This window comes from Pelophylax lessonae, assembly GCF_965119305.1.
Source record: "Pelophylax lessonae genome assembly, chromosome: 8".
Taxonomy (NCBI): Eukaryota; Metazoa; Chordata; class Amphibia; order Anura; family Ranidae; genus Pelophylax; species Pelophylax lessonae.
In genome coordinates this window covers 67,024,968-67,049,536 of record NC_138775.1, presented here as the reverse complement: position 1 = coordinate 67,049,536, position 24,569 = coordinate 67,024,968, and the positions used below count along the sequence as shown (strand labels likewise).

Sequence of the window (24,569 nt, the reverse complement as noted above, 5' to 3'; positions counted from 1 at the left end):
AATGCCCAACATCATGAGGCTCATCACCCAGGACCTGTCCGAGCCCTACTCCATACACCTACCGCTACTTCTTTCACAACTGGCTGCAGCTCTGCTTCCTGGTAAGTCGGGGCACTACAGGGCCCAGCATTACTGCTTACCAGGGCCTATTGTACTACAACTAGGGGGGGACTACAGAACCCAGCATTCCTCCTTACCAGGGCCTGGTAGAATACAGCTAGGGGCACTACAGAGCCCAGCATTCCTCCTTACCAGGGCCTGTTATACTACAACTAGGGGGACTACAGAGCCCAGCATTCCTCCTTACCAGGGCCTGTTATACTACAACTAGGGGGGACTACAGAGCCCAGCATTCCTCCTTACCAGAGCCTGCTAATAGCAGGCCCTGGTAAGGAGGAATGCTGGGCTCTGTAGTCCCCCCTAGTTGTAGTATAACAGGCCCTGGTAAGGAGGAATGCTGGGCTCTGTAGTGACCCATAATACAACTAGGGGCACTGCAGAGCCCAGCATTCCTCGTTACAAGAGCCTACAATACTACAACTAGGGGCACTACAGAGCCCAGCATTCCTCCTTACCAGGGCCTGTTATACTACAACTAGGGGTACTACAGAGCCCAGCATTCCTTCTTACCAGGGCCCACTGTACTACAACTAGGGGAACTACAGAGCCCAGCATTCCTCCTTACCAGGGCCTGCTATAATGCAACTAGGGGGACTACAGAGCCCAGCATTCCTTCTTACCAGGACCTACTGTACTACAACTAGTGGCACTACAGAGCCCAGCATTCCTCCTTACCAGGGCCTGTTATACTACAACTAGGGGTACTACAGAGCCCAGAATTCCTTCTTACCAGGACCTACTGTACTACAACTAGGGGCACTACAGAGCCCAGCATTCCTCCTTACCAGGGCCTGGTAGAATACAGCTAGGGGCACTACAGATCCCAGCATTCCTTCTTACCAGGGCCTACTGTACTACAACTAGGGGCACTACAGAGCCCAGCATTCCTCCTTACCAGGGCCTGGTAGAATACAGCTAGGGGCACTACAGATCCCAGCATTCCTTCTTACCAGGACCTACTGTACTACAACTAGGGTCACTACAGAGCCCAGCATTCCTCCTTACCAGGGCCTGTTATACTACAACTAGGGCTACTACAGATCCCAGAATTCCTTCTTACCAGGGCCCACTGTACTACAACTAGGGGGACTACAGAACCCAGCATTCCTCCTTACCAGGGCCTGTTATACTACAACTAGGGGTACTACAGATCCCAGCATTCCTTCTTACCAGGACCTACTGTACTACAACTAGGGTCACTACAGAGCCCAGCATTCCTCCTTACCAGGGCCTGTTATACTACAACTAGGGGGACTACAGATCCCAGCATTCCTTCTTACCAGGGCCCACTGTACTACAACTAGGGGCACTACAGAACCCAGCATTCCTCCTTACCAGGGCCTGTTATACTACAACTAGGGGGACTACAGAGCCCAGCATTCCTCCTTACCAGGGCCTGCTATAATACAACTAGGGGCACTACAGAACCCAGCATTCCTCCTTACCAGGACCTACTGTACTACAACTAGGGGGACTACAGAACCCAGCATTCCTCCTTACCAGGGCCTGCTATAATACAACTAGGGGCACTACAGAACCCAGCATTCCTCCTTACCAGGGCCTGCTATATTACAACTAGCGGCACTACAGAAGCCAGCATTCCTCCTTACCAGGGCCTGCTTGAATACAACTAGGGGGACTACAGATACCAGCATTCCTTCTTACCAGGGCCTACTGTACTACAACTAGGGGCACTACAGAGCCCAGCATTCCTCCTTACCAGGGCCTGTTATGCTACAATTAGGGTCACTACAAATCCCAGAATTCCTTCTTACCAGGGCCTACTGTACTACAACTAGGGGGACTACAGAACCCAGCATTCCTCCTTACCAGGGCCTGTTATACTACAACTAGGGGGACTACAGAGCCCAGCATTCCTCCTTACCAGGGCCTGCTATAATACAACTAGGGGCACTACAGAGCCCAGCATTCCTCCTTACCAGGGCCTGTTATACTACAACTAGGGGGACTACAGAGCCCAGCATTCCTCCTTACCAGGGCCTGTTATACTACAACTAGGGGGACTACAGAGCCCAGCATTCCTCCTTACCAGGGCCTGCTATAATACAACTAGGGGCACTACAGAACCCAGCATTCCTCCTTACCAGGGCCTGTTATACTACAACTAGGGGGACTACAGAGCCCAGCATTCCTCCTTACCAGGGCCTGCTATAATACAACTAGCGGCACTACAGAAGCCAGCATTCCTCCTTACCAGGGCCTGTTATACTACAACTAGGGGGACTACAGAGCCCAGCATTCCTCCTTACCAGGGCCTGCTATAATACAACTAGCGGCACTACAGAAGCCAGCATTCCTCCTTACCAGGGCCTGCTAATAGCAGCCATCCTTCCACAACCATCCACAATCCTGCCCCATCACTGTGTTACATCGATCCAGCCATCCTTCCACAATCCTGCCCCTAATCAAAGGGTGCCATCACAGTGTTGCTGCCACAATAACCAAGCTTCCCCCAATCATAGTGCTGCAATCCATCCGTTACAATAAAGTTCCCCATCAGCCAGACAAGAGTTTTATTACAATAGTAGCTGGAAGTGTTTATGTGTGTTTCTGTCTGACACTCACTGTCTTGTGTCTTCTGGGAGGAGGGGAAGAGATATAGAGGGCGGCAACTTCCTCCTGAGCCAACATCTCTATAGCAACCAGTACTCTGTCTAAAGCATAGTACTGCCCATGTGCGAGATTTCCTGCTGCATTCTGGGTAGCCAGAATGAACAACAAGCAGGAAGAAGGTCAGGAAGTCTTACACTGCTGTTTCAGACGCCCTTAGTAAAGATGACAACGCACAGGCAGCAGGTTTATAAAGTAAGATTTTCACTAAACAAATACACTGTTCAACTCATAAATATGCAAATTGCGGTTTTGTCAAGCGAGATGTATTAATATTAATGGGCTATTTTTGTTTAAAAAATCATTCTGAGGGTGGAACTCCGCTTTAATCCTGGTTTGCCCTTTGTCCTAGAGGTGGATGCATCTGAGAGGGGGGTAGGCGCCCTCCTATCTCAGTGTCTGACACTAGATGAACCCTTACTTCCTTGTGGGTTCTGCTCCAAGAAGCCTGGCTCTCAAAGAGTGGAGACTTGCTCGAAGATTCTGTGGTTCCAGTTCTCATTCTCACTGATTTAAAAAATCTGATGTATCTCTCGGAGGCCAAGAGGCTCACACCCCATCAGACCAGATGGGTTTTATTCTTGTCTTGTTTTAACTAGTGTGGTCTCCTATTTGCCCAGCTCCAAGAATATTAAGGCTGATACCTTGGCTCACCAGTAATCTGAGTTGTCCAGGTAGGACTCCGTGCCAACACCTTCAGATAATATCCTGGCTGCCATCCACTCCAACTTAACCTCTCCTCTTGGGGAACAGATCTTGGCTGCTCTACCTGATGCTCCTATGGAGAGACCTGCTGGCAAATGTTTTGTACCTGAGGGGTTGCGCATCAGACTGCTGTGCAGGTACCACAATACCAAGACTGACGGTCATCCTGGTAAGAACCAGATGTCCTGGGTCATTTCCCCTCAGTTCTGGTGGCCGTCTCTCCGCACTGATGTTGCTGCTTATGTGGCTGCTTGTTTCGGTCTGTGTCCAGAACAAATCTCCTTGGCACCTTCCCTTGGGCCTACTGCATCCTATTCCCTATGGGGAAGGTCCCTGGTCTCACCTGGCCATGAATTTTATTGTGGAACTTCCCTTGTCTCAAGGTTACACAGTTATCCTCATGGTTGTCAACCAGTTCTCCAAGATCTGCCACTGTGTTCCGTTTAGGAGGCTGCCTACCGCTCAGGAGCTTGCCTCAGTGTTTGCAAGGGAGGCCTTCTGTTTATACGGGTTGCCCTAAGGAGATTGTCCCAGACTGTGGGAGCCAGTTTGTCTCCAGGTTCTGGAGTGCCTTTTGCTCCCGGTTGGGTATTCGGCTCTCCTTCTCCTCGGCCTACCATCTGCAGAGCTGAGTGTTCCAACCAAGCTCTGGAGAAATTTCTCCGCTGCTATATCTCTGACCATCAGGAATATAGGGTTGATCTGCTACCCTGCGCAGAGTTTGCCAGGAGCTCTGCCTTCAACTCGTCTTCCGGAATGTCTCTATTCATGGCTAATTATGGGTTCCAACCAATTGTGTTGCCTGAGTCGTTCTCGTCACAGGACATTCTGGCTCTGGAGGATCATCTTCCTGCCCTCCATTCCTCCTGGGTGTAGATTCAAGAGTCTTTACGGGTCTCTGTACAGCCTCAGAAGCTCCAGGCAGACCGGAGACGTTTATCTCCTCCTTCGTACCAGGTCTGGGAGAGGGTGTGGTTGTCGACCTGTAATGTCAGCCTCAGGGTGCCCACTCCAAAATTGGCACCCTGTTATGTTGGGTCTTTCCGCATCTTCCGTAAGGTGAACCCGGTCGCCTATGCCCTTAGTCTTTCACGTGTCACTTTTAAAGCCACTGGTTTGCCATCACTATACTTCCTCACTTCCTAGTTCTCGTCCCATTCCTGTGGGCAATCATGAGGAGTATGAGCCTAGCAGCATCTTGGATTCTTGTATATTCCGAGGTCAGGTTCAATACATGGTGCACTGGAAGGGTTATGGCCCTGAGGAGCGCTCTTGGGTTCCCTTTGCTGATGTTCATGCTCCCGCTCTTTTCTGCGCTTTCTATGCTCACTTTCCTCAGAAACTGTTTTTTGCTCCTCAGAGGAGGGGCCGTTGAGGGGAGGGTACTGTTAAGGTCTAACCTTGCCCTCCTGTTGGCAGCCATCTTGGACATGTGCAGACTGCTGCCTCTTATAAACTCTGATTGCCTCATCACTTGTCTGCTGCTTTGGTGTCGCACAGTGATGATGCTGCACTCCTGACTATATTAATCACCTGAAGGGTTGCAGTCCTTGCCCTTGCGTTTGTTCTCCAAGGTGCATCACTGCTAGCAGTCTTCTGTTCTCTGTGTTCCTCCGTGTCTGACCAGGCTTGGCTGACGACTTTCCTGGCTCTCAACCCCGCATCGGCAGACGACCTGGCATCGGTGGACTACCCCCTTCAGGACTCAACCCCAGCTTGGATGACTACCTGCTTCTGGACTCCACCCCCGCTTGGATGACTACCTGCTTCTGGAGTCCACCCCAGCTTGGTTGACCACCTGCTTCTGGACTTGACCCCGGCTGTTCCTAATCTCACTCCTTTCTCTTGCTGTGCATTTATTGTTGTTTGCTCCAATAAACTGCCTTATTTTACCTGCATCTCTGTGTGGTCTGGTTTTCTGGTATCCTGACACTAAGAAGCCCCAACAATCCCAGTGGTTATCTGGGATATTTCTTACAGTTGAATGGTATAACACTGTTCACAACCCCATAATTAGGATGTCTCAGCTGTATTAGGGCCCCTAAAAATTATAGGGGCAGCTCTAGGCTCTTTCTAAATTTTACTAGTTTGTGGATAATGATATCCTCACATATGTAAACTGACAGCTTTTTGAAGGCATATACCTTATCTAATACAGACCTACATCTAATGACTTGTAATCTTCGATATATTAAATTTGCAGCTTAGACGCACTTTAAAGCATGACATAATGCAGGGGTCTCCAAACTATGGCCCTCCAGTTGTTTATTACAATTCCCATCATGCCTAGTCATGTCTGTGAATGTCAGAGTTTTACAATGCCTTATAGGACGTGTAGTTCCGAAACAGCTGGAGGGCCATAGTTTGGAGATCCCTGACATAATGGGAAATGAAGCAACCTGACGCAACAGTGTGAATCTTAGCCTTATACATTCTCAGAAAGCGATGCTCATTCAGCTAGTATTTGTATCGAAAAGTCTTTGAAAGTTGTGAATTCTTGTAACACAACCTCCCTCTTTATTTTTTCTTTTAACAGTATAATGAAGAAATTCAATATGTAGAGCCTTGTCTGAACGGAACTTTAGTGCAAGCAGACAGAAACAACAAAGAGGTAAGCCTAATTGGGTATGAAAATTGAAATTATATTAATTTTCAACAAAGAAAGCACACAAAAAGAATTGATTGTTTCTTAGTTCCCTGCTAATAATCTAAAATGAATTTGAGTAAAAGAAATATTTGCAGCATAAATTAGTTAATTGAAATGTTTTAATGTTGTATATGTGGAAACAAAGTTATTATGCTGTTTTTTCAGAATAAAGCAGAAATATTTAACAAGGTTTTACTGTGATGGGATTACCTAATTTTACCTCTTATTGTTATGGAAGGGTTTGGTAATGGCTGTATGTTTCTGTTGGACATAAATGGCAAGAGTCACAAGTACCTGGAGGAGGGAAAAAAAGAAACCCTTTATAAGCTTGTCCCACATCCAAAATCATAGGTATAATATGAAGATTCCCCTCACTCTCTTTTTTTTTTAGCTGTAAGAGTCAACACTCATCCAGGAACACTTTCCGAAAGTGGAATGTGTCTGTAGGAAATCAGGACACTATTTATGAGGTCAGATACTGATGTTGGATCAGATGTTGGATCAGAAGGTCAATCTTGCAGGGTCAGGATTTGTGATACCTGTGAATTTTTGTGCAGATTTGCACATTTTTAAAAACCATAATGTACCACATGGCTGTTGAACCATAGCCAGCAGGCCTAGGAGGGCCAATAAGGGGCTTGTGGATGAGCCACTCTGCTGACTTTAAAAGGGGGCACAGAGCAGCCATTGTATCAGTGAACTGGAAGCTGCTTTAGGAAAAGGATAGGAAAAGCGGACAAACTGTATATGGAAAGATTAGGGTCAGTTAGGAAGCCCTACTTTTATCTCTTTTTTTGCATTCTAGTTTCTATTTTTATTATTGATGGTTTTTTTGTGTTTCATTTTATTTTGTGATTGATTTGAGGTCAGCAGTCCTTTTAGCTGCTGTCCCATCCAGAACAAACTTTTTTTTTTTGCTTGGCTTTGCAAGGCTTCTCTTAAAAATGGGCTATTATTTCAGGGGGTGCTTCTTTGGATTAAATTTGGATTTGGATTTGCTAAAGTCTTTTTTAAAAGAAGTGGGCTTTTTTTGTTTTTTGTGTTGATAGGGCCTTTTTTAACCACTTAAGCCCCGGAAGATTTTACCCCCTTCCTGACCAGGGTCTATTTTGCGATTCGGCACTGCGTGACTTTAACGGACAATTGCGCGGTCGTGCGATGCTGTACCTAAACGAAATTTACGGCCTTTTTTTTCCCACAAACAGAGCTTTCTTTTGGTGGTATTTGATCACCTGTGCAATTTTTTGATCATGAGCTGTAAACAAAAAAAGAGAGTAAATTTTGCAAAAATAACAATATTTTTCAAATTTTTTTATATGAAATTCCCCCCAAAAAAATGTAAAAATCAAAATTGTTTAACATTTTTGGCCAATTTGTTTTATGCTACATATGTTTGGTAAAAAAAAAAATCGCAAAAAGCGTATTTTGATTGGTTTGCACAAAAGTTATCGCGTTTACTAACAAAGGGAAAGATTTTTGTCATTTTTGTTGTTTTTTTTTTAACGAGTAATGGCGGCGATCTGCGATTTTTTTTTTGCGGTACTGCGACATTGCGGCGGACAGATCGGACCCTTGACTGACATTTTTGACACTTTTGGGGTTACCAGTGACATTACTGCAGTAATCAGTGCTATACATATGCACTGTTACTGTAAAAATGGCACTGGCAGTGAAGGGGTTAACTGTATTGGAGAGGGAGGGGTTAAGTGTGTCCTAGGGGCGTGCTTCTAACTGTGATTGGACATGGCTACAAGTGTAAGAACAGATTTCAACGGTCCTACATAGTAGAACCGTCTGATCTCCATTCTTACACAGGGAAGAATGACAGGCGGCTTTGTTTACATCAGCCGCCTGCCTTTCTTCCGGTGTCACGGACGATCACGAGTGCCCGCCGGGCACACACACGGGGGGGGGGGGGTGGGGTCCGTGACATTCCTAATCCCTTGTACACACAATGAGAATATTGGACGAATAATCGTTTTCTTTTTTTTTGCATTCTAGTCTCTTATTGAAAATTAAGAGATTACTAAATTTATGAAAATTGTCGTACGACAGAATACAACTTTGGAAGTGATTTAATGTGTTGTATTATACTGTAATGTATTCTTTTGTTTTCGAGCATTGGTGGTCTTGATCTTCCGATTTTTTTCTGACCAATAGTGTACAACTTAATTGAACATTGTAAATGTATAGGGAAATGGTGCTGCCTAATGGGGGTAAATATGGTAAAAATGCACTCTAGTGGGTGTCACAGGTAAAATTGATATATGTATAACTCTTCCACAAAAATTAAATGAGCAATATATTCAAGTATTACATAGAGCTAATCAGTTACCACAATATAAATAAATAAATAAATAAATAAATGAATAAAGTACTTGGTCTATTTAAATAAGGTGACTATGTGACATAAAGTACAATCCAAAAAGTGACTTGTCGGAGGTAAAACCTCAATAAATAATTTTATAAAAATACTGATAATAAATAACCGATAGATGATGGTATTTCATATAATAAAACTAGTGACAATATATGAATAAATATAAATTTATATATAAAACAAATTAAATAATATAGTGATAGGTGAAACAGTGTACCACCTATGGTAGGTTTATACACTGAGAAAGGTGCAGAGTGAATGGTAGGTGTGAAGGTAGGGATATAAATGGCTACTAGTATATAAAAAAAAGGGTGCAGGTTTATAATATGCACAGTGACATCTCCTTGATATTAAGTGCAAAAATCATGAAAATAAAGTTCATAGGTGAAAGTGCTTGATCTTCAGGTGACAATCCCAAAACTCTTTGTGTACAAAGGAAGGGTGCCCAGGGTGGTTGTAAAAAAGATTGCACTCACCAGAGTGCCTAACCCCACACAGAGGTATTAGGCAGGGTATATTAAAGCTGTATACCACAGCATGGAGGTAAATGCTCCTGTCAGTCCTCTACTTCCATACTTCTCTGTATCGGGGGGGAGGGGACAGTGCTGTTCCTCAATATTCAACTTGCTCCCAAGTTAGGCTCCGGTGGTGGTGTGTATAAAATGAACAAGGGGGGGACATATAGTGTGATACCGTAATATACTTTATTGTAGATCATAAGTTAAGGTACTCACATTTGTATGGTAAAAAATCTGCGATAAAATGTGTCCCTATGCAGGGAGAGATCATGCAGGCAGTCGGTTGATATTGAGGTTGAGGTTGATATCTACCTCAAGAAGCTGTAAAAGGCAGAGTGTCAATGTAATGAGGAGTAAACACTTTTTTTTTATTTTAAACAATGTATTCCTTGGTTAAAAAGCAATGTTTACTGTTTTACATCAAGATAATCGCTTTTCTGCCACATTGCTCCTAAAGAAAAAAAACATTAAACGTGTTTTCGCCTCATTGTGTTTCCTAAGCTGAACACAGACTTCATCTGTTGGGTTATTTATGATTAATATTCATGCTTATATTTTATATTTAAAATAAAGGGTAAAGTTTAAAAAAAATAAAATTAATTTGTTAAAGAATTTAGTTTAAAGTGTACATGTGGAAACACTAAAGGTTTTTTTGAAACTTTTGCTTATAAACTGTATTATAAAATATTGACTAATATTATTGGGGATTTTGAAGAAAAATGGAAGTCCTCACTTTGCATAAGACCTCTCCCTATAGTAACACAATTGAGTTTTATTCTCTTACATTCCTTATGGTTCACAGTGGTTGGTGGATGTACGTCTAACCATGGAAATACAATATTAATCATTGTAGCAGAGTGACCCCATGATTCCCCGTAGATTGGTGGTTTACTCCAGATTTTGAGAGAGGCTGGCTTTATAATAGAGACAGAGTTAGAGCTCAGGGCCCAAGCCTCCTGAGGAAGGTCATTGTGTCTGAGGGGAGCTGTGTGAGATGCTGCCGTGCATTAAGGTCAGGTTGGGACAGAGGCCCAAGCCTGAGAGGAAGTCCAAAGGTCAATGTCTGCACATACCACTGGGATGTGTTTGATGGTCAGGAAGACCCCGCAGAGGTAGTCAGAGCAGTGAAACTGCCACAAGAGAGCCAAGAGGCTGAATGTTATGTCATTGCAGTAATGGAGACAACCCACTGCATGGGAAGAGCTATCTGTATGAACTTTGACTTGCTTTTAATTAAAAGTTGGCTGCCATGCCCTTAAAAAAGTAAAGATGCCATCCCTAGACCCCTCCACCTCCATCCACATACACAAGCCCCGGAAAGCAGAACCTGTAGTGAGGTGCAGCCTTTTTATTATGTTAAACTGTAATTTGGACATTTGATGCATACAAAATAAAAAAAAAGACATTTGTTCAAGTGTTGTAGATGAAACCGTAAAGGCCAAGTTTCACTCGCTGAAATGTTTACTATATGCCCAAATGTTTGAGGATAGCTAACTAGCTCAACTATATGGGCAAAATAATTTCGACATTGCTCCAGATAATTGAATTCAGGTGATTCCAGTGAAGGACACTGGTAATGCTACAACATACAAATACATTTTAGACAGTTATGTTCTAACCTTGTGGAACATTTTTGGGAAGGCCCTTTTTGTTCCATTGAGACTGTTGGGTTCTAATTCACCTGTCATTAAAAAGCCAACTAGGAGCAAGTCCCCTCGTCCTCTTCTCAACTCGGGAAAAATTACCACACTCCTCCTCCTCTCCACCACAGTGCTGCTAGGAGCTAATGTCTTCTCCTAATAGAGTCTGCAGCCAATTCAATCTGTAGAGACTACAATTTCCTCAAACTTCCACACTTCTCTCCAGAGTATCTAGCAGTCCACATCCTTGGTGCACCCCCTAGTGGCTTGAGGATGGGCTTAGCACTGGCTGCTATATGTTCTGTAAAAGTAGCCTTTCCTGCAGTCGACCCTGTATACTATCTCTGTCACTGATCTGACATAAAAACTGTAAACTGACAGTTAGGTCCATGATGATACTCCTCTCGTGCCAGTTCTGCAGATCAAGCTACAGAATTTTTAATTTTTGTTAAACAGGAGTTCTACTTCAAAGCCCAAGAATTAGACAAAATCTATCCTTGCAGTGGAGTTCCAACTGACTGGAAGGGTTAAATGCTCTTTATGTCTACGGGTAGTAATGAGTAGTACTATACTACTCACCCATACTCATTGTTCTTGCAGACTCCAGCACTCTCGTCTTTTCCCTAACGCTGAGGTCTGTGGGCAGTCCCTCTGGGTCAATATGTAAAATGCAGGGCTATTAACCATACATTGTATGAGGAGGAGGCAGAAGTGCAACTACAGCCTATAACTCCGTAGAGAGAAGGCTTTGTGGTATCAGTTGCACAGCTTGAAGGACCCAGCTGGAGCAAGAAATAAGGTATTAACCCCATTTATGCCCCCCCCCCCTAAGCTTGATGAACATTTATCTCTTGCAGTGTGTGGTATCCGACTTCTAGTTTTTTTTTTTTTTTTGCTATGTCTGAAGTTGGGCTTTTTCATGTAAATGCAGGTGAGATTTTGAAATACAGACAAGTATTTTGGGTTTAGAAAGTTGTACCTTTGTTTGGACTCTAAGCAATTAATGTGGTGTTCAAGTTCTCTTTACTGTGGACTTATACCCAAAGGGCTTACTGTGGTCCTTATGCGTCTATTTGGAGCTGACAGGGATATTTTACTTCCCTTCAAATTCTTTCTTCTATAAACCTGAGTTCTGGGTTGCCCTCACATACACCCCCACTGCTCCCCCCTCTCCCTCAACCCCTCTAACTATAAAGCTTAAAAATAGTATAAAGCTAACTTATTGCTCTTTTACTAACCTACGCCGATGGCCATGTTAAATTCCACTCCACAGTCTTCCACTTTTTTCTGTGTACAGAAGGCAGGGTCCTTCTTTGGGTGTCCACGTGATTGCCTGTGGGATGTGGACACTTTCGATTTTCCAGCCAGTGATGAGGACAGGATCCAGAAGACTAGTCTGTGGCAATGATGTCAGCAAAAAAGGGACGGGTGGGGACAGAAGGCAGTGACACATCTGCATCACAGAACAAGGGCTGCGGTCTTAGGTGAGTATGTCCCTGCTCCAAAAAGTGTTTTTAAGGAAATCTGAGAGAGAGAAGGGTGGTAAGGGGTTTATTGTTGCCCTGGAGGTGGGCTTTTAAAGAGAAAGCCAGTACAATGTTCGGTTTCAGTGCTTCCCATCTCCAAGTCTAAAAGGAGTTGTAAGAGATGTGTACTAGACAGAAGAGGAAAACCCCCTCTATTGGGCCATAAAAAACATTTAAAATCTGACTGAGGTTCTCTGATGAAAACTAAAAAGACCTAAGCTGGAGTTCAACTTTAAAAACTATTTTCTTTTAAATGAGGGGGGTTTCTGTAAAAAATGTCTATCTTTCAGGACCCTTACCTTTCAGACAGAACATTCCTAAAGTGCCTGTAGCCAGAGTGTTGAGTTCTTCTGTAACAGAGAGCTTTGTAAAGTCGCATGATATTTGCAGAAATACCTCAGCACCTTTCATCGTGCTTTAATACATTTCATTATTCTGTGCTTTTGATATATCTCCGAATACCATTCAGAATCACAGCTGTGAAAGTATTTCCAAATGTAGCCAAATTGTCCATCGGTTTCTTCGTCACAACCAGTTACCTACAGCGCTCTCCTGAGCTCAGGAACATTACACAGAGCCCTTGTTTATGTTAGATGTACGCACATGGAAACTGAGGAGTGCAACTGATCTCTACTTTAGCGGAACATCCACTTCAAAGAACAATGGAAAGTCAGGGATAAAATTGATGAGAAGAATCTCCTTGTAAGAGCAGGAGTGGAAAAAACACGCCATTAAGTCATCATTTCTTCACTGTCACCTACCAGCATCTGCTCGCCAATGAGTGGGGGAGAAAAAAAGCAGATTCATTAAAATTCATAGTGCGTGAAAGCTATTTTGGATACAATTCTGTACACAAAACAAATTTGAGCATTTTATTTGATATATTTCTACGTACGCTGAGCATTTCAATATTTTTATTCTGCAAGATATAATGAGGAGGGACATTATGTTGCAAAGCTGTCTGTTACCCTTCAGTAGAAAAGGGAATTGGAATCAAACAGATAACAGTGTCCTCCTGTTTGGCGCCCGGGAGCCACACTGTACAAAATGGTAATCCTTCAGTAGAACAACAGTAATCATGTTTTTTACAACATCTCATACTTGATTCTGTTTTAGCGCAGACTGGTTTAATAAGCACTAAAATTGATACCTAAGGGGCACACAGGAAACACATTCCTTTTCACTGGTTCAGTAAATTATCCAGGAAATAGACATACCCTGTTTGTTTGCAATGAGTGTCAGCTTTTGGGTTAGGATTCTTACAAAAGGAGGCTTTTGGCACAGTGTTAACTAGGGTCCAAAATAAAGAAGAAGAAAGTATCAATTCAAAAGGTATATTATCCATCTTAGGTTCAATTATCTTTGCAGAAAGTAAAATACATTATTAAAACAATACATTTTGAGAATTTCAATGGGCCTTCTTAATCAGGGCCTTTGAGCACAGCAAGGGTGAAAAGTTGCAAAGTGCCACACCAGTTTACAGGGCTCCCGTTCCTTTCCTGTTCTCCCTATCTCTTCTGTTTTCTCTCCCTTTGCTCTCCCCCTTTTTTTTTCTAGTGTCCCTTTTTCTTTACTAATAACCTGGGTATGTATCCCATAGGAAAAAAAACATTTTCTTTCTGCTATTTTACCTTTGGTGTCAGAGAAGAAGTTTCTAATACTCCTTTTATCTAGCACTAGAGGTTAAACAGCACACAAGGCTGTCTATATGCATTCTAACCCACTGCAGGGGCGCAAGCCTGAGACTTGGCACACTTGACTTGAGTCCTGGGGTAAGGTGCCAGAGTAAAGCAAACTCCTTGGCATCTGGATATCTATTTCCACACAAATAGAGGCACTTTTCAGCAGTAGGCACACCCATTATAGATCCACTGGTCAGTTAAAAATCAAATGTAATTTCCGAGAAAATGCACTTAAATGCCCTACCTAGGTCTGAACTAAACTACACTAAAACCACTACCCGAGCTGCTTACTTACCTCAATACGGCATCCTTCTCTTTTATTGTGCCCTCTTCAGCCAAAACTGAACCTGTGCAATAAGCCCTCGTAGACCTTTATAGTGTCATCTTCCAAGTGCCCCTAGCCTTGGAACCCCCCCCCCCCCCATGCGATCATTACTTCTTGAGACAATGGTGGGGCTAAAAAGCATTAGCCCCTCAGCATTGATGTAATGCCTTTTTGAAATACCATTTGAGTGTTAAAAGACTTGTGAGCTAATATTAACATCTCACACTTGCTGTCCTCTTACTAAGTGGATATGCTTGGTGTCCTGGTAGTGCCTAGAAGGGAGGGAAGAAGGCAATCCGTCTTTTACTAAGCATTAAAAATCATGGTCTCCATAGTCAATATTTTCATTTTAAATAAAAAATGCAATCATTCTCAAACTCGTAATATTTTTTAAAGGGTTTTTCCTCTACAAACCTGTATGTTTATACTTTTTCTTCTAATAATATCTAATGTTGTTATAGCCAAGGTAGTTAGTCTCAGAAAATAGGTGCAGGAACTGAACCACGATCCCCTAACCCCCCCCACACACACACACACACACGCATACACACACACAAACACACTCTCCAAGCTGAACCAAATAGTGGGTGTGGACAAAGTGCAGAGTTTAGGGGTGAGCTGCATGGAGAGTTAAGGACTGTGCTGCATGCAGAGTGCAGAGTTCAGGGGTGCACTACACACAGAGTAGAGAGTTCAGGGATGTGCTGCATACAGAGTGCAGAGTTTAGGGATGTGCTGCATACAGAGTGCAAAGTTCAGGAGTGTGCTACACACAGAGGGCAGAGCCCAGGGGTGTGCTGCATACAGAGTGCAGAGTTCTGGGGTGTGCTGCATACAGACTGCAGAGTTTAAGGGTGTGCTGCATGCAAAGTGCAGAATTCAGGGATGTGCTGCATACAGAGGGCAGAGTTTAGGGATGTGCTGCATACAGAGTGCAGAGTTCAGGGGTGCGCTACACACAGAGTGCAGAGCTCAGGGGTGTGCTGCATACACAGTGCAGAGTTCAGGGGTGTGCTGCATACAGACTGCAGAGTTTAAGGGTGTTTTGCATACAAAGTGTAGAATTCAGGGATGTGCTGCATACAAAGAGCAGAGTTTAGGGGTGGGCTACACACAGAGAGCACAGTTCAACCTCCTTCCACAGCTGCTTTCCTATGCATCCCCCATCCACATCTCACTTTCACCCCTCTTCAGGTTTGACCTCTGCATGCAACCCCCCTTTACTGCCCCTATCTTCTCCCACCTCCTTAAAAATCCACCATCTTCCACATGTCTTACTTTTTTTGCTATATTAAGCTGAAACACCAAGGCTGTACCTCCCTGCACACCATAGGTTGCTCTGCCTCTCTCTCACTTGCAGGGGAATCATCCAGTGGGGGGGGGTCAGCATCCACATTCCACCCTGGGCACCTGCATCTCCCTTGTCCCCATCCTGAACTCAGTGGGAGCCGCTCAGGAGATCAGACCTGTGGGAGCTGTTGAGAGACAAACTGTCACTTGTAAATACATAAGCTGGAGAAGAGGGCCTGAGCCAAATGTGGTCAAACTGAGTTCCACCAAGTTCCAGCTAAAACAAAAGCCCTGGTTATAGCTAACTGTATATAGAGAATGCCATATTTTTGAATAACTGAATGCGTTCTAAATCCTAAAGTAGAACTGTTTGCAGGGTGGGTGAGGTCGTGGCATACTATTGAAGTATACTTGGCAAAATGTGACCTGAACTTAAAAGTGCCTGAAGTAGTAATGCTGCTGACAATAAAAGTTAAAGGGTGCCACCACCGGCTGTCTGAATACAATAGTCCAGCGAGGGGGGTTTCATCCATCCACGCTCCAAAATCTGTCAGTGTATGGCCAACCAAGCATTCTGTTAAGACCACTTTCACCCTCTGTAACCATTTTCTGAATATGTATGAAAATGTTTTACATTCCTTTCCTGATAATGGACAATTTTATTTTTCACTGACGTTTTCTATTTATTGTTAATCACTGCATTGCAGCCTCAATACTTGCCATAAGTGCCCTGCTTAATTATCCATTTGTTGTTTTGAATTTGGTTTAGTGAAATATTATTTGCTTAAAGAGCTTGACGCTTTTTATAACTTCAGTTCCTATGTAGATAAGCTAAGCCTTTGCTTGCCTTGTGGCTATGGGAGTATTTTGCTGTATGAGCCATGTTTAGTAGGTCAGCAAGAACATTAAACTGTTCTATTTGCTGATGGATTTGAATCAACCATTGCACTTAAAGGGACTATCCCTTTTAAAGTTGATCTTCAAGTATGCAGAAAAAATGAACTTGCATAGCATATACAGTGCATCCGAAAAGTATTCACAGCACTTCACTTTGTCCACATTTTGTTATGTTACAGCCTTATTCCAAAATGGATTAAACTCATTATTTTCCTCAAAATTCCAAAAACAATAACCCATAATGACCCATGAAGTTTGTTTGAAATCTTTGCAACTTTTTTAAAAATAAAAATCACATGTGCATAAGTAGTCACAGCCTTTGCCATGTCACTCAAAATTGAGCTCAGGTGTATCCTGTGTCCACTGATCATCCCTGAGATGTTTCTACAACTTGATTGGAGTCCACCTGTGGTAAATTCAGTGGATTGGACATGATTTGGAAAGGCACACACCTGTCTACATAAGGCCCCACAGTTAACAGAACATGTCAGAGCACAAACCAAGCCATGAGGTCCAAGGAATTGTCTGTAGACCTCAGAGATAGGATTGTATTGAGGCAAAGATCTGGGGAAGGGTATAGAAAAATGTCTGAGCACAGTGGCCTCCATCATCCATAAATGGAACCACCAGGACTCTTCCTAGACCAGGCCACCTGGCTAAACTGAGTGATCGCAGGAGAAGGGCCTTAGTCAGGAAGGTGACCAAGAACCAGATGGTGACTCTGACAATGCTCCAGCATTTCACTGTGGAGAGAGGAGAACCTTCCAGAAGAACAACCATCTCTGCAGCACTCCACCAATCAGGCCTGTATGGTGGAGTGGCCAGACTGAAGCCACTCCTCAGTAAAAGGCACATGACTGCCTGCCTGGAGTTTGCCAAAAGGCACCTGAAGGACTCTCAGACCATGAGAAACAAAATTCTCTGGTCTGATAAAACAAAGATTGAACTCCTTGGCCTGAATGGCAAGTGTCATGTCTGGAGGAAACCAGGAACCGCTCATCACCTTGCCAATACTATCCCTACAGTGAAGCATGGTGGTGGCAGCATAATGCTGTGGGGATGTTTTTTCAGCAGCAGGAACTGGGAGACTAGTCAGGATCGAGGGAACGATAAATGCAGCAATGTACAGAGACCTCCTCTATAAAATGCTGCTCCAGAGTGCTCTGGACCTCAGAATGGGGCGTGAGTTCATCTTCCAACAGGACAGCGACCCTAAGCACACAGCCAAGATAACAAAGGACACAGACATAACTACAGGACAACTCTGTGAATGTCCTTGAATGGTCCAGTCAGAGCCCAGACTTAAACTCAATTGAACATCTCTCTAGAGATCTGAAAATATCTGTGCACCAATGCTCCCAATCTAACCTGATGGGGCTTAAGAGGTCCTGCAAAGAAGAATGGGAGAAACTGCTCAAAAATAGGTGTGCCAAGCTTGTAGGCTGTAATTGGTGCCAAAGGTGCTTCAACAAAGTAAGGTGAGCAAATGTTGTGAATACTTTTGTACATGCGATATTCTTTTTTTATTTTTATTTTTTATTTTATTTTTAATACATTTGCAAAGATTTCAAACAAACGTGTTTCACGTGCCATTATGGGGTATTGTTTGCAGAATTTTGAGGACAATAATGAATTTAATCAATTTTGTAACAAGGCTCTAACATAACAAAATGTAGAAAAAGTGAAGCGCTGTGAATACTTTCTGGATGCACTGTATTTGAATCATTTTACATGCAAGAGGGTTTCTAAATTCTGTTGAGGCAGACCTGTGATCCACAAATTTAGTTAACAGGGCAGTCATATATGTGACCTCTCCGAAAACAACACAGCAATTAAAGCAAGACTCCAGTTTTAAAAAATAACAATGCGTAGCAAAAGGGTTCTGCTGCAAATGTTGCCTTATGCAAAGCACATACCTCCTGAGACCCAGTCTGCATGGAGAGTATGGTGACTTGCAGACTCAACAGGATCCACAGGCAGTATAACAGATGGCATTTTTCTGGGTTTTTCTTGTGACAAGAGCTTCTGATCTAAAAGCCTCCCAACGCTCTAAAACCCTAACTTAACAAGGGTTAACTAACTCTGAACATGGAGAGGAAGCCAGTGTCTGACTAGAATTTAACCAACTAACATGCAAACACAGTAGGTGGGCATGCAAGAATATACCGAAATGTACAAATAACAATAAGAGATGCGGTGACACCACAGTTCTTTTGCTGATGATTTTTTTAATTATTATTGTTATAAAGGATTTCTATATGAAAAATGTATTTTTTATAGATATAAAAAGGATGGCCATTTGCAAATATCTAACCCTACAAAATGGATTGCAGGGCCAATTCATCAGACTGATGTGAATTTGGACAGATTTGCTTATCTTTACTTACACTTCATTAATTGTCACTCATGATTTGTCACTTTTCCTTTTCCAATCATCAGACATCACATTTGCTTAACCATATGTCACTGACTTTTATTTTAAAGACTAAAGTTAAACAGTTTTAGAAAAAGTTGGATCATGTTTATGTGTTTGTGGTCACCATAATGTAATAGGATTGATTTACTAAAGAAGTAGAGACAGTTCACCTTGCAAATGGATGCTTGCAGAGCCTAGTAAATAGGGGGAAGCTTTGTTCGCTTTGAATAATCAACCATGGGCAAGGGGAAAAAAGGACTAATGCCCCGTACACAAGTAGATTATTTGAAGACTTTTGTCTGCAGACTTACCAAAACCATATAATATGAGGTCAAACCTAAACACTTTTAATTTGTATGCAATCCGGCAGGCCCTTGCACTACATAGAAAAGGTAAGTCTGCAGACAAAAGTCTTCAGATAATCTGCACGTGTGTACGGGGCATAAGGCTTCGTTCATGGCAATACATTGTGGGGATTCGCTCAAAATGACATGCTTTCCCACAAAGCATAAGAATGTGCTAACCATGCATACGTGCTGCAGTGCCATTAATTCTTATTGGCACCCCCCCCCCCCAGACATCTTGCAATTGGGGGCAGGATAAAACCTGTAGATTAATGGAGGCTTCTCCTCCCTCTTATTCTAAGACACAGGCTGGAGAGGTGTGACACAACCTGTGACTGGCAGAAATCTGCCCACACCATGTTATTGCCAAAAAATAATAAAGATTTGATTGCAAAAATACATATTTAGGACCATTTTAAAAACCGTTTATTTATTTATTTATTTTTTTACTCTGTCTACCAAAAGCAGTTTTTTTTTTCTATTTTAAATATGTGACCAGCAGCAGAGGAGTAGAACCTCCTCCTGCTTATGTTTCCCTGCAGACAGGCTGGGAAAGAGCTGGGTCATGTGACAGCTGTATTTCAATTATTTTAACTAAAATAATTACAGTGCTATCATCCATATACAGAAATAGAAGGGACAATGTAAACTAAATAGTGTGTGTTTAGTATCAATTTATTGTGTGTGTAGTCAAATTCCTTTTTTTTTAGTTTTGCATTGAGTTTTTAAGTAGGAAAGGGTAAAACTTTTCTCATTTTACTTTTTACTCTTTGTGTACTACTGGGGAGAATTGACTTCATTTCCTGTCCTGGAGATGCAACAGGCAATGAGAAGATACACTATATTACCAAAAGTATTGCAACAGCTGCCTTTACACGCACATGAACTTTATTAGCATCCCAGTCTTAGTCGGTGGGGTTCCATATTGCGTTGGCCCACCCTTTGCAGCTATAACAGCTTCAACTCTTCTGGGAAGGATGTCCACAAGGTTTAGGAGTGTGTCTATGGGAATGTTTGACCATTCTTCCAGAAGTGCATTTGTGAGGTCAGGCACTGATGTTGGAAGAAGGCCTGGCTTGCAGTCTCCACTCTAATTCATCCAAAAGGTGTTCTATTGGGTTGAGGTCAGGACTCTGTGCAGGTCAGTCAAGTTCCTCCACCCCAAACTCGCTCATCCATGTCTTTATGGATCTTAATTTGAGCACTGGAGCACAGTCATGTTGTAACATCCCCAAACTGTTCCCACAAATTTGGGAGCATGAATGTCTTCAAAATGTCTTGGTATGCTTATGCCTTAAAAATTCCCTTTACTTGAGTTAAGGGGCCAAGCCTGAGCCCTGAAAAACAACCCCACACCATAATCCCGCCTCCACCGAATGATTTGGACCAGTGCACAAAGCAAGATCTATAAAGACATGGATGAGCAAGTTTGGGTTTAAGGAACTTGACTGGCCTGCACAGAGTTCTACCCTCAACCCAATAGAACACCTTTGGGATGAATTAGAGCAGAGACTGCGAGCCAGGCCTTCTCGTCCACATCAGTGCCTGACCTCACAAATGCGCTTCTGGAAGAATCATCAAACATTCCCATAGACACACTCCTAAACCTTGTGGACAGCCTTTCCAGAAGAGTTGAAGCTGTTATAGCTGCAAGGAATGGGCCAACTCAATATTGAACCCTACGGACTAAGACTGGGATGCCATTAAAGGTCATGTGCGTGTAAAGGCAGGCGTCCCAATACTTGGACAATATAGTGTATGTCTACAAAGTGAGGTGAAATTCCTTTATAGATAGTTGTCACCAAAACACATGTTCCCTAGTGAAAGATTTCCCCTTACCTCCTTTTCTGATTACAATTGTAAAATGTTGGATTTCCCATCACTTTCTGTCCTGGTAAAAGTAGTCATCAGAATAAATAGAGAAGGTGATTTTCTTCAGCGGGAACACAGATAGCAATAGAAAAACCTGACAGAGGTTCCGAGGGCCATGTTACATGTTAATGATGATTTTGTAGCAGCAATTTTTCGCTAATGCTAACAGCCATTCTGGCTAGCGATGTAACTGCTATAAGAAAATAAACAATTTTTGACAGCTACAGGTCCAACCTATGCTACATCATTAAGTTGGTGTTCGCTGCTAAAAATCCCTTTGCTTTATCAATTTGTAGGTAAGCCATAGAGGTGCATGCAGAGCAATTGTTGCAGGGGATCTTGTCACTGATACGTATGAAAAACGAGTGATTCCCTAGAAAATTACATTATGACTGATTTCCTTAGTGAGCAGTCTCTAAAAAAACTGCTGTTACAAAACCACCAGTGCCACATGGCCCTAACACTTTCTTATGCCAATCAAAAACAAAAAAACAAAAAAAACAAACATTTGGTTATACCTTAAGCAGGTATTAAACACTACATTTACCACTTTGAGCACAATAAAATAGGCATCCCACCCCAGTAAACTATTTGTGACAATTCTTACTCTATCACCTGCAGTTTACACATTCGATGCTGTTGACTAGTACTGTCTCAGTGTTGCTTTCCTCAACGTCTGGTCTTCACAGGAAAGAGATAACAGTGGACAGTGCAGTCTCCAGCCAGCCTGTAAGCTTGGGTAAGGGAGTGGAGAGGAGATGGAGAAACAGGGTACTGCTTGCCATCCTAGGCTATAAGAATGTGTGTTTCTATTGATGCACACAGTGTAGAGAGACACAACTCTAGCTTTTGCATGCCTGGGTGACTCCATAAGATGCTGGATACGAAAGGAGCCATCCTGAAATGGGGAACCTGGGGCAGTGGTAAGGCACCAGCTTAAAGTGCAACATAGGCAAGGATTAAAAAATAAAGAAGCTGCATACTCAGTATGGGATTAAATCAGCTCCTGAAAGTGCTTAAAAATTAAGGGTTTAAGTTCTAAACTGAAGCTTGAAGGTGTAGTGTGCTAAAATGTTTAATATAGAACTACAGCCAAAACTGTTTTTACTGATTTTGGGTAAGAGTTATGCCAGCCATACGCGGTTCGAATCTCGGCTGGTTCAGCAGGAACCGGCTGAGATTCAAATCATTATTGGGCAGGCTGAATGTACCAATCTATCAACTTAGGTACAACCAGCTTGCAGGATTCTCTTACAATTATCCCTAGCAGCTGCTATAGCCACTAGCGATAATTACTGTCTTCTCGGGGTGGGGACAGCTTCCACCGCCGATGTGAGTATCCTACAGCTGGGAGAAGGCAATGGGCCAGCAGGAAGGATTCCGGCATCAACACTGTCTGTGTTGATGGGAGAAATTAGTGAATTTCTTTCCTGCAACCGTTGTTGCAGGAAATACATTTTCTCTGTGTATGGCTGACCTTAGAACCTATGTGAGCTTATTATTGTGACTAAAGTGAATATATCGGTGCAAACAATTGACTGTATGCAATCAACTAAAGGTGCTAAAATAAGCTGCTATACCAAATGAGTTTACCACTACAAAGCAATTCAATAATCCAAAACAAATTGTTTTGGATTATTATTGTGACTGTCTTTGAGATCTAGATGCACTATTTGCCCTGGTGGCCATTGTCACTGGAAGAAAAAGTTAAGGGAAATCCAACTTTTTCCAGTAGGGACACCTGTTCTGGTGATACCTGGCAAAGTAGGGATTTCTCCTAATTCTTCTCTGAGATAAGTAACCTTTTAAGATTGCAACACAAACCTGAGGGAGCCTTGGCCCTTTCCCACTCTGTCCAAAACTAAATATGCTTTGAGTGGCGTTACACTGTAAATAAACAGGAGGGCTGAACTAAAAGTAATGTAAAAGTGGGCAAAAGTTTTTTTTATTAATTTTCAGGTTGTTTAAATTTTACGTAACTCTTCCTTTATACTAAGACTTCTTATTTTTTATTGCAAGTAAGTATTGGATAGGGTTGAGCGGACACCTAGATGTCCGTGTTCGACGGGTTCGGCCGAACTTTAAAAAAAAGTCCGGGTCCGTGTCCCGGACTTTTACCGAACTTTTCCCGGACACCGAACCCCATTGAAGTCAATGGGGACCCGAACTTTAAGGCACTAAAATGGCTCTAAAACACCAAAGGAAAGGGCTAGAGTGCTGCAAATGGCAGCAAAACGTAATTAAGAGCATGGCAAGTGCTCTGCAAACAAATGTGGATAGGGAAATAACTTAAAACAACAAAAAAAAACAGAAAAATAAAACAATGTTCTTCTTCATCTCTGAAGGACGAGGCCCATATGGAGTAGGAGGGAGGTTGAGGTGGTGGTGGATGTGGCGGTGACATAGGCGTGCGCACAGGGTGTGCTGGGTGTGCCTGGGCACACCCTAATCACCTAGGGCACATAGCATTGCCAGTGAGGAGATGGGAAAGATCTCCCTGGGACCTGCTCTGCTCTATTTCTCCTTGCCTACAGGTACATGGCCCCGATACATTACTCTCCCTGCTGGCAAACACATGCATGTGTATTTCAACTTTGGGGTGCACACCTTAATGCAATAGGCTGCGCACACCTATGGGCGGTGTAGGTGGAAGCGGCGGTGGAGGAGGACCAGGGCCGGATTAACAGCATCATGGGCTTGGTGCTGAGGATTTTGAAGGGCCTTAGGGCCGTGCCTTGCCATGCACCCAGAGGAGGAAGGGTGCAGCCATGCATGCCTAATTCAACATGGGATGCTGTCTCTGAAGCCCATAAACACATCCATGCATCGCCAACTGTCCCTCCTTGTCCGGCCTTCGCGATGTGTGGGGAGGTTCTGAGGGTGCTGCCTGGGGAAGTGAGCATAGAAGCTAGACTTCTGTGTTTACAAGTGACAGAAGAGCGGTAACAGTGAATATGGCCAACCCGGGGGCCTATATAAAAGGTAGGGGCCTGGAGCTGCAGCTCCAATAGCCCCTACATTAATCTGGCCCTGAGGAGGAGGACGAGGTAGCCAACACTGCTTCTTTTCACAAATTTTAAATGAGGGTACACCCCAAAAGAGTGAGAAAGAGCAAAAATGGAACAATGGGTGGGTAAGGTCGGTATCCATTGCTATTCTGCACAAGGTACGGAAAAGTCCCGTGGGATCCATGCCTGGTTCATTTTAATGAACGTGAGCTTGTCCACATTGTCTCTGGACAGGCGGCTGCGCTTGTCTGTTATAACGCCCCCAGCCGTGCTAAATACCCGTTCAGATAATACACTGGCTGCAGGGCACGCCAGCACCTCCAAGGCGTAAAGGGCAAGCTCAGGCCATGTGCCCAATTTGGAGACCCAGAAGTTGAAGGGGGCAGACCCGTCATTCACTACATGTAGGCGTGTGCACACATACTGCTCCACCATGTTGGTAAAATGCTGCCTCCTGCTAAGACGTTCCATCTGAGCTGCTGGTGCTGCTGTTTGTTGTGGCGTGCTGACAAAGCTTTTCCACATTTCGGCCATGCTAACCCTGCCTTCTGAGGTGCTGGCGGTGCCC

General features: G+C 43.3%; 1 protein-coding gene across 4 annotated transcripts in view; it reads left to right on the top strand.

Annotated features, from left to right (window-relative positions):
* The window catches only part of CACNA2D3 (calcium voltage-gated channel auxiliary subunit alpha2delta 3), a 1,429,924-nt gene that overhangs the window by 682,924 nt on the left and 722,431 nt on the right, over positions 1-24,569 (top strand). For all 4 annotated transcript variants that reach the window (XM_082265096.1, XM_082265095.1, XM_082265094.1 and 1 more), the window contains one exon: positions 5,993-6,067. In XM_082265096.1, coding sequence (XP_082121222.1) covers positions 5,993-6,067 — 75 coding nt within the window. The remainder of the gene's footprint in view (positions 1-5,992; positions 6,068-24,569) is intronic.